The following is a 15,574-nucleotide window of genomic DNA, read 5'->3' as shown; positions in this document are numbered from 1 at the left end:
CACAGTTAGCATTCCTTTGCTGATTTAGTTCACATTCTCAACATAAATCCACCACTCAGCAGCCTTCAGTTTCTTCCAGATTCTCAAAGATGCACAGATCCTGCAGTATCTACTGTGGCAGCGACTGACTGGTAGACATACTGCTGGGAACCACCCCCAACTTAAAACAAGCATCCAAGGAAGACTAAGTTTCTAGGAAAAGGGTCTGAACAGGTCCATCTCCGAAGAAAACAGATTTCATTTACCTAAACAGCTGTTCCAGCAAGCACTACTACTGTCCCACCCTAGGTTGATGCATGCACTCCATGAGTCATCTCTGAAGTTGTCATCTGTCATCTCTTCTGTCCCTTTATCTCAAGAAATAGGGAAGATTCAGTAATTTCTCACAGAGATCAAGAAGTCCATGTCTTATGAAATCATTCACTTGTCAGATCCTACCATGGGCTGTGGGACACAAAAATCCATTTTCTCTTCAGCCTGAAAGGACTCAAAACAGCACTTAAAATCAGGCTGCTTTGTTATGTATGAGGAGAGATTAAGTCTACAGCCTTGATAAGTGGTCTAAGCTCTGTAAATAAAAGGGCAGAGTGGGGTTGCCCTCTTTGTCTTGTGTTTTAGTCATTTTCATGTCTGTTAAATGTTCTCAGAGGTATTTGCTTATCTGCAAGGTGAGATCAGTGGAAGAATTCTTAAAATTGTGAATTTCACTGGATCTTAAGCATTTTATAAGGGTGCTGAGCTGTGCAACAGTGAGAGGGAAGAAACTCTGTGGGGCTCTCAACAAGCATTATTTATTATGAAAGGGAATACAATAGAAGCAGACACTTAGAGAAAATGAATTAACAAATTCAAGGCACACAAAGATGTTGAGTGCCTGCAGCATTAGATAGCAGCTAATCAGTCACTTGACAATCAAAAGGCATGGTTTGGATCTATCACCTCTAGATTGCCTGGTAGTATAGAAGTGAAAGGCATGCTGTGTCTTGGCCATTGTTTGATCTAACTGATGCTGGACAGGATACCTTCTACATTACTTCTCTACATCTGCCTGCTGACACTAGGACATTCCTAAGGGCTTAAATGTCTTCAAGTGTTCAGCATATTTTGGTTGTTATTCTCACAGTAACCAAGGCTCACAAGAACAATTTTACACTATTTGTTTGTCTTTTGAATTCAGGAACCTGAACGACAGTATATGCACATAGGAACTATGGTGGAGTTTGCATTTGCCTTGGTGGCAAAACTGGATGTCATAAACAAGCATTCATTCAATGACTTCAAGTTACGAGTAGGTGAGTATCACAGGATTCTTAGGAGAGTATCATGGTCAATGGGGAGAATTCAGTGCAAACTACCAGCTGATTAAAATAGTGGTAGAACTAACTAAAAGAGCCATGATAGTAAAACAGCACCATCTCTACCCTGTTTAAAAGCAGCCTACATGGTATTGCCCACACAACCCCCAGTGTTTCAAGGCTAGACTTGAAAAAGGGCAGTATTCCTATTTAAAGAATGGCTGAAAAAAAGTGTTCACATGGCTCTGAATGGTTGTATGGTAATTCTGTAAAAATTATTGTAGAGGTTATAAGCCATACATTTTTGGAAGTTTATAAAGACCAAAAGAATACACAAGAAAGAAGCCCAGACTGGGCTTTGCAAAACTATATAAATAGTTTTTCAGAGGACAGAAGTTAAAATAAGCCAGTGAGGCTGAAGTTTGAAATATTTTACATGTACTAGATTAAAGCAAGAACACAAAAATGCATCTTTCCTTTGCAGTGTAAAACAAGGGAAAGTATTTGTCTTTGTTATTCAGATAATAGCAAAGATGACTAGCTATTTCTCTTGGAAAGAGGTATCCTGTATGTTTCAGTTTCTAATTGCTTCTTCTTGTTTATCCTGCTATTTTTAAAAATAAATAGACAGCTGCAGTAAGCAGTAGAAAGAACAATGAAATAAATTAATTCAGAGCTGGTCAAGAACCATATGTTCCAAAACGTTTATTTCCTGATAGCACTGCACAGCAGTTTCACAATGCAATATGTAACATGGAAAGTGTGAAATGAAAACAATAAGCAAATATTGAAAACCCATAAATTCTGTGTACGTGTCAAAAATATTTGATTTCCAACCGTTATTCTCCTGTCCTGTCTTTTTCTTGCTGTGCCACTTGTTATTCCTTTTCAGCTACTCCTCTCAAGTCTATTTCAGAGTGCCACCCACTGGCAAAACTTGCTGTCTTCTGCCTCTGGCTTTTTAGGGTACTCCTTTGCAAGTATGTTTTGTATTCCTTTCTAGAGCTAAAAATAACAAGTCAAATCAGATGTATGCTTCTTGAGAAGCATATTTCTTAAAAGTGTTACAGAACTTGATGGTTCTTGCCTTAGCTGACATGGCACATACTTGCAAACACATTTGTATCAGCATCTTCAATACAGAGAGCTGCTGGATGCCGGGACTGCATCTGCAAATTTTTTAAAGGAGTACTGAGTCCTTTTAAGTGGGGATCATGAAGCAAAATAAAACACTCACTTTGGATTTTTACAGTTCTTGCTAAAGATTACAGAGAACTCAGACTCCTTTGCTTCATAAAATTAGAAAACATTTTAACTCTAAAAGAAACACAGGCCCCAAAGTGGTATTTGTGCCACCATAATCCAACATAGACACCACAGAGATCTTCATTTTTGTTGCACTTCTTCTCTGCTACCCACTGGATGATGAAAGCCTCTGATATCCATACTAATTATACCTACAGAAGCATTTTAACAACTACTTCTGACTTAGTCCCCACTGTGAGGACTTGTACCCAAACTGCCCTTTGTAAAAGCCTCCCTTGGCCAGCATCTAACTCTGAAATTTTTGCAACCCATTAGAGGTCTTAGCTTTCATAATTTTCTGTGAGTGCCCAAAATGATAGTGTGATTTAGGAGGTACACACTGCTCTGATCTTGTCAGGCAAGAGAGGGGAGCATCTAGATGATATTTTAAGCATTCCTTCCCTTCTGCAAGTTGAGGTGCTTGATTTGAGACGAGCTCAGATACGCTTTGCAGCAGGTTTTGCACAGGTATTGCTTTCTTTCAGAAGAGAGGCCAGTATGCTGTTTTACATATAACTTCATAGTTAGAACATTTGTCTGTGTGTTAGGTGACTTAATTTGGTTCCTGGTTTTGGGTGAAGCTAGGCCATGAGCCCATGCTATAGGATACTTCAGAATGATATATTCTCTGTCATTCCTGCTGCTGAATAGTATTGCATTCCATAGAATGAATGATTAAATATTGTTTTGAATATGAGAGAAAGAGATGGTTTCACCCTCTTTTAGAGCATTCACCTGTAGTGAGAGTACTACTCTTCCAGCCTTGCCCCAGTAAACATTCATGTCATGCAAAAAAGACCAACACCAGCAGGAATGACTTAGAGAAGTATATCCCACAATGCTTGGGTGGCCAGAACACACTCCTAAGAGACACTGGTAGAAGTTCCCTCAGAGGAGGAGGGATCTGAAGGTGACTCTTGAGCCCCTGAGGCATTTCTCAAACCATCAGCAGTGGTGGTTAAGGAAGGAGGTAAAAAAAAGTAGTCCCTCTCAAACCACTGTATTTTGTAGAAAGTTTTACTGCATTGCCCCAGTTTCTGGACCATGGCCACACATACCTCTTTAATATTCCCTACTAGCCAGATTGGACTACCCAGCAGATGACTTTTATAGATTCCGCTTTTAGTTCCCCAGTGCTTTCTACAAGTTGTGTGTCATGAACTAGAAAAACCTATCTATGGCTCAGTTGTTAATACAAACTGTTGCAATGCCCCAGTCCCTTTATGCATTTAACCCCAAACTTAGACAAATATATATCAGTTTCCATTTTTTATCTTGTAGTGTTTGCATATTTTCTCAATTTAACTTCTACAGTCAATTTTTCAGGGTTTCCAAGTGGGCTGATTGTGTAATTGCTAGCCATGTTACATACCAGCTGAGCCATCTTTGAGATCCCTCTCCATCCTACAATCAAATCACACTTTCATATTGCTGCATAGATATATCCCTAAAGATGGTTTCTGTCAATGACTTAACAGAAATTAGTTATGATCCACTGAGATAAATTTAGAAATCCAAATAAATCACTTGTTCAGGCTTTATTTCTCATTAGGCCTAACTTGGCTTTCCTGCTCATTGGTATGTACAGCTACAATTATAGTACATTTCATGCTGGTTAACAATAGTACTTTGGATTTAGCCTCCTAGTTTCTTCCCCTACTAGCAGAGTACAGCTCACTGCCTTCACAGATGTAACATAGGTTACAAACTGTCTGAAAGATAAAAAATGCCCAGTCTAATGAGGAACTATATTGCTCTGCCATATACTATACATAAGCTACTGTGTGCTTAATCAAATTATTTGAATACATATATTTATATTGCAGATCTTTAGTACCATTTATGTACCATTTATGGTACTTTAGAACATTCTATATGGTCAGTCCAGCCTTCAGAACAAGGCTTCCAATCCTCATGCTCGTTTGCATTAGTTTATTCTACATTTAAGAAGCAAAGAAGCTATAAAAGTAACTTGATTTGGCTGTCAACTATTGCAGAGAGAAGTCCTTTTCACTACAAGTAGAAATTAAAAGAGATTCTTGTATATCTGTTTTCCCAGAGGCTGCTTCTCAACCCACAGTGTGGTGTTCATGCTACCTAATAAAGGCGGCAGCAGGTTATTAAGATGCCAGTGGTTGAAAATAAAAAATTACTCAGGATGGGAGGGAGCTGTAAAATTAAGATTAGATGAACTGACTTCTGGCATTTTTATAACTAACATTCTCCTGCCGTAAATGGTTGATAAAACCATGGTGAACAACTGTTTGCTGCTGTACTATGACTGAACACCCCCATGTCAACTAGATACAGCACCAAATGCTACATCCAGTCTTTTCTTAAACACCTCCAGGGACAGTGACTCCACCACCTCCCCAGGCAGCTCCTTCCAATGTCTAGTCACCCTTCACGTGAAGCAATTGTTCCTAAAATGATCACCTAAATATCCCCTGGCACTGCTTGAGACTGTTGTCTTAACCTGTCACTGCTTGCCTGGGAGAAGACAGCAACCCCCACCTGGCTACAGCCTCCTTTCAAATAGCTGTAGGGAGTGATAAGGTTTCCTCTGAGCCTCATTTTCTCAAGGCTAAACAACCCCAGCTCCCTCAGAGGCTCCTCACAGGACTTGTGTTCCAGGGCCTTCACCAGCTTTGTTGCCTTTCTCTTCATTGGTAATGTCAAGGTTCTGATATTTTCCAGGTATAAATCATGGACCTGTAATAGCTGGAGTAATTGGAGCTCAAAAACCACAATATGATATATGGGGCAATACAGTAAATGTGGCCAGCAGGATGGACAGCACTGGTGTCTTAGATAAAATACAGGTAAGTGTTGATGTTGTGCTAGTGGGTTTTCATCTAAAATGGCAGAATGGCCTAAAGTTTGATTCACCAACAGTTATGTGAGAAATTGGCAACAGCAGCCCTGAAAGGTGATGCTAACCACCACCTTACTATCACTTCATTTAAACAGCCTTAGTTGTTGTAGAAAAATGGGGAAGCTTGGGTCTACTCAAGTGAAAATAAGCTCCTGAAGTTGAGGAAAGTGCTGTGTGAGAAAGAGTATTGTCCCTAGTTCCATTTAGCTATCTGCAGGCTCTCTGCTGGCAACCCTGGGTACAAAAGTGGTTACACCAGATTTGATACTTGATGTAAGTGATTAGAATGGGCATCCAACAACAGAGTGCTTGAAAGCTTAGGTGTTCAAAGCTCACTTGAGACACTTAAAGACCTTTTGAGCATTACAGAAAACCCCTTATAACTGAACAGAACATTATGTTATCTTCACACTCTGGAAGAAGATTCTGCTCTGCTTTGTTATCAACACTGTATTACTGTATTGTTGCAGGTTACAGAGGAGACAAACAACGTCCTACAAACACTGGGGTACATGAGCACCTGTAGAGGAATAATAAACGTAAAAGGAAAAGGAGAATTAAAGACATACTTTGTACATACAGAAATGACAAGATCGCTGTCACAAGGGAACATGGCATCTTGAGGATGCTTTTACGTGTCAGCAGTACTATATTTTCAGGAAAGTATCACACACTTTTTAACTACATTTTGGCCCTTAACATGCGTGCTATTTTCTCGTATGTGGCACTTATTTTAATATGGCTGCAGAATAGTCCCATGAGCCATCATTTTTCACCTTGATATTTCTATGTTCAAGGACAGTTGTGATGTACGCGATAGGACTGCAAGATTGTACTGCTACTTGCATTGTTATTCAAACACAAGAAAAGAAGGAATAGGAATCAAAAGGAGGTTACACACCCTGAAAGGACTAAAGAGAAGTGTTAGTGACAAATGTGGGGAAAAAAGGCAATAAAGCTAGGGGTGCATACTATTTTCTGATGCATGGTGTTTTCTGGAAAATACAGTCACTCCTCAATAGCATCCACTAATCTGGTATTAAAGTATACAGTATTGTAGATAAGTTTACTCTGTCCACACATGATTTGGATGTGATCACCAGTTGCATCTCATAGCCAGGGACACGTTGGGTGGCTTGCTGGCATTCTTTCTGATGAGAGAACTAACAATGCTGGAATCGTTTTGTACAAACGTGTCAAATGTTTTGAAGCTATTGTATTTTGTAAGGTTAATTCATTAAAAGTTTATATGTACTTTGCCTTACTGCTGCTGTCTCTTAGTTTTGCTTCCTTTCTTGGCTTCTGTCACTTTGAAGCTGTGTGTTTTCTGCTGCTGCCACTGCTTTTTATTCAGTAGCTAGGTGTTGAGGCAGGCTGTGGCCAGCTATCTCAACAGCCTTGGTCAATAATATCTGCTAGACTTGCTACTGCCTTTCAGAAACTGTCACCTCTATTGTCTTCAGTCATGGGTGGCATGCTTGACACTTTGCAGTCACTACCTAGATGATACAGAAGACTGACTCAAATCCATAAACACAACCAAAGTGGGGGATACTGAAAACAATAGCAGTGCTGCTTCCTAACTGGCCTGCAGTGCTTAAACAGGAGAAGCTGTACAACAGAAGAAAAAGTTCTGTTTTGCACTTTGACAACCTCTTTTGCTATTGTATGCATTTCACTTAACCTTCACAACACTGGATTTTGTGGGATATTTAAAGTAATAATCTAATTTATACTTACTAAGATATAAGTAAAATCTATTTTGTGGGTATTTCAGATTAATTTAAATCCCTTTGAATTTAAAGGTATCATACTTCCAGAGTTTCATAGATGAGCCAGGTGACAGCAAAAGTAGGTAATTTTACTATTGATTCTCCTTTGAAGCACAGATAGTAACAATTAAGTTTTGCATTGTTGTAATCAATTCTTTCAGTCATGGCATCCTAACAAGAAAATAATACTATTTACAAAATAGCATATAATTACAAGATTTTTTTCTGAATGATACCATAGGAATATGGAAATCAACTTATGCACGTCTGGCAATGTTATTGAAATGTAAAAAGTATTCAGACTGCTCATTCATGAAACATGCATATATACATACATATACATTTGTATAGCATTGGTATCCCTTCTGAAGTTCTCAGAACTGTGGGTCCCAAATACATGGCATCAGTCCAGTGTCACTGAATGTGGCAGTTTACTCACATCAGCTATCTGCTCACTAATGAATTGGAATGACAGTACATTTCAGAGTGCCTAATTTGCTGTAAAACAGACAATCTGAATTTTGATCACCTTAAGCAACTCTAAAAGCAAAATGTAACTTATTTCAATTAAGTTTGACTTAACACACTTGATTTTTCATCCAGACCTGGAGACTTTTAAATAATAATTTTCAAGACAGGTGCTCACTCTAATAAAATCTCATGAGAAATATTTTTGTTGTCTTTATGATTTCTTCCTTTTAATTATTAAGTTAAGATAAATGTTTTCCAGTGGAATTAAAGACTTTCCAAATAGCTGACATGGCCACAAAACCAATGTCCCAGTCATTGACTAGCTGTCAGTTAGCTGTCACTTAAGACTTCTCCAAAATCCCTCCTTGCCTATAAATCTGTCTTAGGAACACTGAAATAAGTTATTATTATCTTCTTCTTAGACTTTGAATGTACTCTGGGCCTTTAAAATCAGTGTGGCATTACCACAGGTCAATGCATGAATTTCTTACTGTGGATGAAAACTCTTATTATATTGACACTATTATATTGTCATATATATGTGCTGCTTTCAGGTATAACCTGTGCATTCAGGATTTTGCTTTCATTTTTATTCTTGCACATCATTAACAAACCTTGTACCTAACTCCATAGTCTTGTTTCTATGATTTTTATAAAAGTTAAACAGTATTATTTCTGTAAGCTATGAAATATTAAAACTTTTGAATGGTGGGGAGCTGACTAGTCCAATGAAATATAAAGAAAGGTGTATGTGTCCTCCAAGAGCATGTTGAAAATGCCCATGTTCAAAGCGTTCATATTTCACTGGTGTTCTTCTCACATTCTTGCAGCCAAATCCTACTAAAGAACACAAAAGTGGGCAAAAGATACATGTATTTTTGCCCCGACAAAGAAAGGTGCATACCATCCTCTCTACCTTCAGTTGCTGAGTATTATTCTTCCTAGTGCTGAGAAGCTAATTGTATTTAATAAATACCTCTTGTCTTCCAATGCATTTTTCATGTTTATACTGGCTTATTTTTCCTCTGTCTAGATTCACTTATGAAAACAACTTAATTTCCTCCTCCTGCAGCAATTTTGGCCTCTGTAACTGGATATAACACTATTCATGTATCAGCCCATAGCCTGAAAAACTTTATGATAGTGATGTAAATCAGTATTTGACATTTCATATATTCCATATCATGGTAAGATTCATCAAGTTCTACAACTTCCATGTTGGTGACATAGTTCACAGCTCGCTAGTGAAACACAGAGTGGGACTTCCAAAAGTACAATGGAAACTCATTTCACACTGTAAGGCAGCAGCCAAAAGATCAATGTAAGAGTGATTCACTGTGGTCTGGGAATATCAAATGGGAACACCTGGTAAGCCTGCTGGAATTGTTTTTCTAAGTCAGTACTTTGCTCCAATTTATGGAAGGCTACCAAAGGACAGGAACAAAGATGAGACTTGCAGATGTTTTTATAAACTATGGAAATAGTTTGGATTACGTGTAAATAAATACTATTTAGCTGATGTTTCTAAAAAGAGACATTAGTGTCTTATTTATGCTATGTGAAAAGCATTTTTCATTTTCTTATATTCATATATGCTTCCTCCATTTTGAAAAATATCCTCCCTTTTTCCACTGAGACACAAGTAGTTCAGCCTGATTGTCTCTAAAGCAATGTGAGGGAAGACCTGTTAAGTTACTGTTAAAATATATTATTAGCTTGTACTTTAATATGTAGTTTTCCTTCTTGTTGTGGTTATGTATGAACATACACTAATTTTTATTTTTCAGATAGCAGATTCTAGGTGTAAATACCCTTCAAGATTTTTTACAGGTGAACCCCAAACAATTTTAAGTCTAGGGACTTTTTGTTTTATTGTCTTGGTTTGGAAGACAGGTGTCTGGTAAGGAGGGCAGGAGCCTCCCTTGGCATGAAAAATATATACCCCTCTCTCCTAATTACTATAATTTTGAAATCAAGGTGCTCTCAGGCAAAGGTATGGGGATAGGAATAATAGTTCTTTACTAGTATGTATAACAAAGCAAACAAACAACAACTATGGCATTAATAACAAAACAAAACCAGGGACCCCGTTACAGCCTTCTCGGCCGAGACAGGAAAGGATGGAAGAGAGGTTTTGCTTCACAAACCCCCTCGGGCAGTCAGTCCCCGTGCACCTGCAGGGCTCTGAGGAACACTCAGCTGGAACGGCAGGAATGAGCAGAAATCCCAGGAAGCTGGATGAGGTGTATCAGAGGCTCTGTGGCGGTGGCTGGCACGGCAGCACGTCCAGGCAGGACAGGGGGTGCAAGGCCCACAAACAAAGAAGCAGCAGCCGCTCTGTCTCGGCTATGGCGAATTCATTTTTCCAAGTGTTTGTCCTGCTCAGAAAAAGAACCAGCTTCCCTACCGCAGCTGCCCTCGCCTTCTCTTTTAACTGCCCTCCCTTCCTCCCTGGGCCCAGCCAAGTATCAACAATCAGGTTTCCCCACAACTAATGGGAAAAATTCCATAGGTGAGAAGGAAGGACACCTAACCTCGAACATTTATTCTTCATTTTTTGAAGAGTGATTCTGAGGAGAAAATATAAAATTGTAGATGTATGTGCCTTAAATAAAACATTTAACTAAGAGATAATTTTCTGTTCTTTGAAGTAATTCAGATTTGTCTGGGTTTGTCAAAAGTGGTATATAAATCAACTATAATTAGTTCACCCTAAAGTTTGCCACATATTAATTTCAAGCATTTTCAAATTTAGATACAGGAATTATTTAAGTCCATGTAATTTTTGATATGTCAAAATGCAAGATAAGGGTTATTATTAATGTTTGCAACTATCAAGATATGAACCCCTTCATATTATAGGATGCCCTGTTTAAAACAAAGATTCTGCTAAGTACTGTTTGAAATTTTTTGGATGGAGTATTTCTCAGATCTGTACCACTGAGATGTTCTTCATGAAAGTCTGTTTTGACAGGAAAAAATGCATTTGAAGTATTTCAAAAGGTTGACATTCCTGGACTAGAATTTTTCATGTTTGATTCCAAAAAAGTGTTACAAATAGCAATTTCTATGAAAGTTATGTCACATAATATATAAAAATGTGTATTACTTTAACTACCAAGAGAATTATTGAATAGAATATTGATCTGAATTGGAACAGATATCAGTCAGCTACATTAGATTTTGTGGCAAGGTTTTGATAGCAAGGAGAGGGGGACATGGCTACAGGGTTGTCTCTGTGAGAAGCTGCCAGAAACTTACACCATGTCCAACAGAGCCAATGCCAGACAACTCCAAAACCAACCCACCACTGGCCAAATTGAGCCCATCAACAACAGCTCTGGAGTAACACATTTGAGATAAAAAGTGCAGCAGAAACAGCAAGGAGAGTAAACGTCTCTGGAAATACCGGGGGCAGCAAGGGAGGACGAGGAGATGTTCCAGGCAGCAGAGCAGAGACGCACATCATCATCAGGCAGCTGTGTCCTTACAGCCTTTGGAGGTCCATGGTAGAGCAGAGATCCACCTGCTGCCCACAGACAACCCCACACTGGACCAGGTGGATGCCCCAAAGAGGCTGTGACCCTGTGAGAAACCAGTGCTGGAGGAGTCTCCTGGTAGGAGGACCTGTGGACCCATGGAGAGAGGAGCCGATGTCGTTCTAATTGGGAACGGTGGGAAAGAACGACACAGACTCTCAAGGGAGTCAGAACAAGAGGATCTCCTAGTTTATTGCTCCAGGCCTATTTTATAGGCAGATACATGGAAAGTACAGAAAGGAAACTCTTATTGGTTAGTAAACTGCTAAATTACCATCATTGGTCAGTGGGGCACACCACCCCCCTGACTTTCTCCTGCAAGGAAAACAAGGAACACAAAACAACACCTGCAAGGCTGTTTTGTGCCCCTGAGGATTGTTTTAATTCCTTCTCATGTTTTTCCCAGACTACTTTCTCAGGCAAGCCTGAGGAGCTGTGTGGCCTGTAATCTGTACAGGCACTGTGGTTCAGATTTAGCATCCATAGAGCCAGTGCTGTAAGCAGTTTTGCTGACAGGACTTGTGACTCCGTGGGGAGCCCGCACTGGAGCAGCCTGTTCCAGAAGAACTGCACCCCATGAAAGGGACCCATGCTGAAATATTCATTAAGAACTGCAGACTGTGAGAAGGATTCACATGGCAGAAGTTCTTGGAGAACTGTTGCAATGCTCCTGAAGAGCCTTCCCGTTTGAGGTGGGCATTCAGTCATTAATTAGGGTCTAGAAGAAACAAGCACTTCTGTGAAACAACTGGCTTGACCCAAAGCTACAGTAGTAGAAAGGGGGCAGGTTTTGAGCCATTTTTTTTTCCCTCTTTCAAGGGCCATTGAATGAAACATACACTCTCTCCTTCATGACTCAGCTGAAGGTCAGGACCACATAACAAACTGTTACATGTTGAAGTCAAAAAGCTAGAACAGGAAAGAACTTCATAAGCCTTAGTTTGACAGCAGGCTGTCATCTCAGCTTTAAATGACATAAGGTTAAAACAAGTACCTCAACTTGTAGTAAGAAAACACCTGTTTCCTCTGTGTATCAATGCTCTGTCCAGTTATGTCGTTCTATTAGGAACAGCGAGATTGAACAACACAGACTCTCTCAGGAGTTGATCAGGAGAATTTCTCTTAGTTTATTACATTAGGTCTTTTTTATAGACTGATACATGAAAAGTATAGAAAGAAAACTCTTATTGGTTAGCAAACTACTACATCACCATCATTGGTCAGTGGGGCACACCACCCCCCGACCTTCTCCTGCAAAGAAAACAAGGAACAGACAAACAGCACCTGCAAGGCTGTTTTCTGTCTCTGAGGATTGTTTTAAATCCTCCTTATGAATTCCCAGGCCACTTTCTCAGGCAAGACTGAGAAAGCTATGTGGCCTGCAGTTTCGCATGCTCTCTGTTTCAGAGTTAGCATCCACACAGTTATATGTCACCTGTCCTCTTGCATCCATCCTGTCTCCTCCCCCTGTTATCATTATCTCTTTTGTCCCCTCTCCCTGCCTCCATTATTATTTGCTTCATATTCCTTTTAGGAACTTTTTTCAGTTATTCTGCAAACCAGTCTGACATTTCAGAACAGTGGCCCTGCCTTTGAGACATGACTACAAAAGTACATACCAACATGTTCAAAATTTGGACACCTTCACAGTGGAACTTGGGGGGAGGGGGGATGTTATTACTACTCTCCAAAAGGGTAGGCAATTGAACTTCTCATCCTTAAGACACCAAATTCAAAGCAACTTTTAATACTTTGGTCTCTTAGCTCAGCATTTGAATGTACAGTTTTCACCACATAGACTAAAACTGCTCCATTGTTTACATGTTCATACTGAAGTAACTAAAGAAACAGACTGACCTTCCATGCTATTTTATAACACAACCATACACTTAACAGTAGCATGCTAGTAAAGTCTGGCTACAACTGGAACAAACACCCCTGGGCATTCATATCCTGCTTCTGGGAGTCTGCAAAAGGTGACAAGGAAGAAAAGCTTTTGTAAGTTTCAAATAATTCTAGAAGAATTTATACCTTCATTGGGAAGGGAAACTTAAGTGAAAAGCATTGTTTTTAATTGTTTCAAATGGGGGGCTGGAGGTATGGCAAACCTATAACAAGCACTCAGCAATATTTGTGAAAATCTGTATGCATCCAGACACTGTAGTTCAATTACATCAATTTAATGTTAATAAAAATGAGCTACATGAGAATAGTAGAAAGAAAACTGAAGAAAAATCTTTCAGATCTGACTTCAGAGCTCTTGTCTAGCTTAGTTGGTATCTCTGGCAGTTTCTTGTGGCTCTATTTATAGCTGCAGTTTCAGCTGAGCTGCTGTTTATAAATGGGCATGCTATCTCTCTGTGCTCGGACTAAACTACAGAAAAGCACTTGCACAATGGCAAGCAGGTCTCTGCTTAGGAAGCTGATGTAAGGCAGTAGTTAGATTTTCAATTCCACTGCTCGCTTACATTGTGCTAATTTGGCCCATGCTACAGAAAGAAAAGGATCTTAATTGGTAGAGGGACATTATTAGATAAGCAGATGGAATTTATCACAAATTATTAAAAAAATACCCCGACCAGTCTGCAGATTATAAAGCCTCCATGCTACACTCACCAAGAAGCAGGAGTCTGTGTTATTCAGTGGATTTGTGAAGGGAAACTGGCAGCTGTATAATAGGGACTAGACTTGTAGACCTGAATTATTGCCTGGCTCCAAGATGCCTGAAACAAACAGTTCTAGTATTTTGAAAGTTGGGGAATTTAAAATAAATTTTGGATGTTTGGTAAAATTTGAGATGCCTGGGATGGTGCTATTGTGAAAGTGCTTACCAAAAGATACTGGTAGCAATAATAATAGTAATGCTGTGCCTACAGGACAAGAGCTCTACAACTGTGGTTGCAGAAAACAAATATAAACTAAACCAAGCCGCTCACACATACCCAAGGACCACAGTAAGAAGCAGCATGGGCATAGTTAGATATATGTATTAAATGGGATAACCATGGGGTGAATATCAAAACTAGGAGCCTGGTGCTACTCGGGCAGAGCAGTTTTACAGTCAGTTTGAGATTTATACCTAGGAGACAAATACTTTCAGTGTTCCAAACACAAGTAAGTATGTGAGATAATTATCCAACTGCATTGCCTGCAATGGCTGAGCATCCTATGCTGGATTCTGTACCTGGGATGGGTCAACCCTGGATGTACATACAACCTGGGGAATGAGATGCTAGAAAGCAGCACTGTGGAAAGGAGCCTGGGGGTCCTGGTAGATGGCAAGTTGAATATGAGTCAACAGTGCCCTGGCAGCCAGTAGAGCCAAGCATGTCCTGGGGTGCATCAGGCACAGCATCACCAGCTGGGCAAGGAAGGGGATTGTCCTGCTTTGGTCTCCACTGGTGCAATCTCACCTCGAGTCTTGTGTGCAGGTTTGGGTGCCACAATTTCAGAAGGACAGTAAGCTATTAGAGAGTGTCCAGAGGATGGCAACAAAGATGGTGAAGGGTCTGGAGGGGAAGTCGTATGAGGACCAGCTGAGGTCACTTGGTCTTTTCAGCCTGGAGGAAACTGAGGAAAGACCTCATTGCAGTTACACAGCTTCCTCATGAGAGGAAGAAGAGGGGCAGACACTGATCTCTTCTCTGCAGTGACCAGTGACAGGACCCAAGGGAATGGACTGAAGTTGTCAGGGGATCTTTAGGCTGAATATTAGACAACAGTTTTTCATCCAGAGTGTAGGTGGGCACTGGAACAGGCTCCCCAAGGAAGTGGTCACATTATCAAGCCTGACAGAGTTCAAGAAACATGTGAAAGCCTGTGCCCGAGGAGGTGAGTTACTGTCCAAAGAGAGAAGCCCAAGCTTCTCAAGACACTAGCTCCTTATTCTGGTGGAAATTCCATGCTGTGGTGTGGTTCTATCCAATTTACCCATTAAAGAAATCACTTATCATCATGTCCTGGTTTAGGGCAAATTTGGGAGAAAACCTCCAATGGGGTGCCCCCCCACCTGGGAAGCAAACCCATGTGGCCCCTTTCTCCCACCCCCCAACTGATTCGGGAAGAGATTTTTCTGAGAGAAGTGGAAAAAAACCTCTTTATTTAACAGGCACAGCACTACCCAGCACAAGAATGAACATTATCAAATTACAAAACCTCTCGCCACTCTGAAGAGACGACAAAATTAAGAGGGTCTTTTTCCTGTGTGTGTTCACTCTGTTATCAGTCCCTCTGGCGCTGGAAAATGCCACTGCCCAGGCTAGGCTCCCGGTAGTCCATGGGTGCAAGCTCCTGGTGCTTCCCTGAGTCCCCAGTCCA

The 15,574-nt window shown here is 40.2% G+C and overlaps 1 protein-coding gene across 6 annotated transcripts in view; it reads left to right on the top strand.

Annotated features, from left to right (window-relative positions):
* The window catches only part of ADCY2 (adenylate cyclase 2), a 276,092-nt gene extending 267,380 nt beyond the window's left edge, over nt 1-8,712 (top strand). For 5 of the 6 annotated variants that reach the window (XM_033512153.1, XM_015617680.3, XM_015617682.3 and 2 more), the window contains 3 exons: nt 1,178-1,292; nt 5,298-5,422; nt 5,946-6,419. In XM_033512153.1, the coding sequence (XP_033368044.1) occupies nt 1,178-1,292; nt 5,298-5,422; nt 5,946-6,098 (393 nt within the window). In that variant the 3' untranslated portion in view covers nt 6,099-6,419. Of the gene's footprint in view, nt 1-1,177; nt 1,293-5,297; nt 5,423-5,945 lie in introns of all 6 variants that reach the window. The other variant, XM_015617679.3, reaches the window with a different exon arrangement.
* The last annotated feature ends 6,862 nt before the right edge of the window (nt 8,713-15,574 follow it).

Source organism: Parus major, chromosome 2, assembly GCF_001522545.3.
Source record: "Parus major isolate Abel chromosome 2, Parus_major1.1, whole genome shotgun sequence".
NCBI classification, from domain to species: Eukaryota; Metazoa; Chordata; class Aves; order Passeriformes; family Paridae; genus Parus; species Parus major.
Note: the sequence above shows the minus strand (reverse complement) of the source record. Positions and strands in the feature narration are given on the sequence as shown.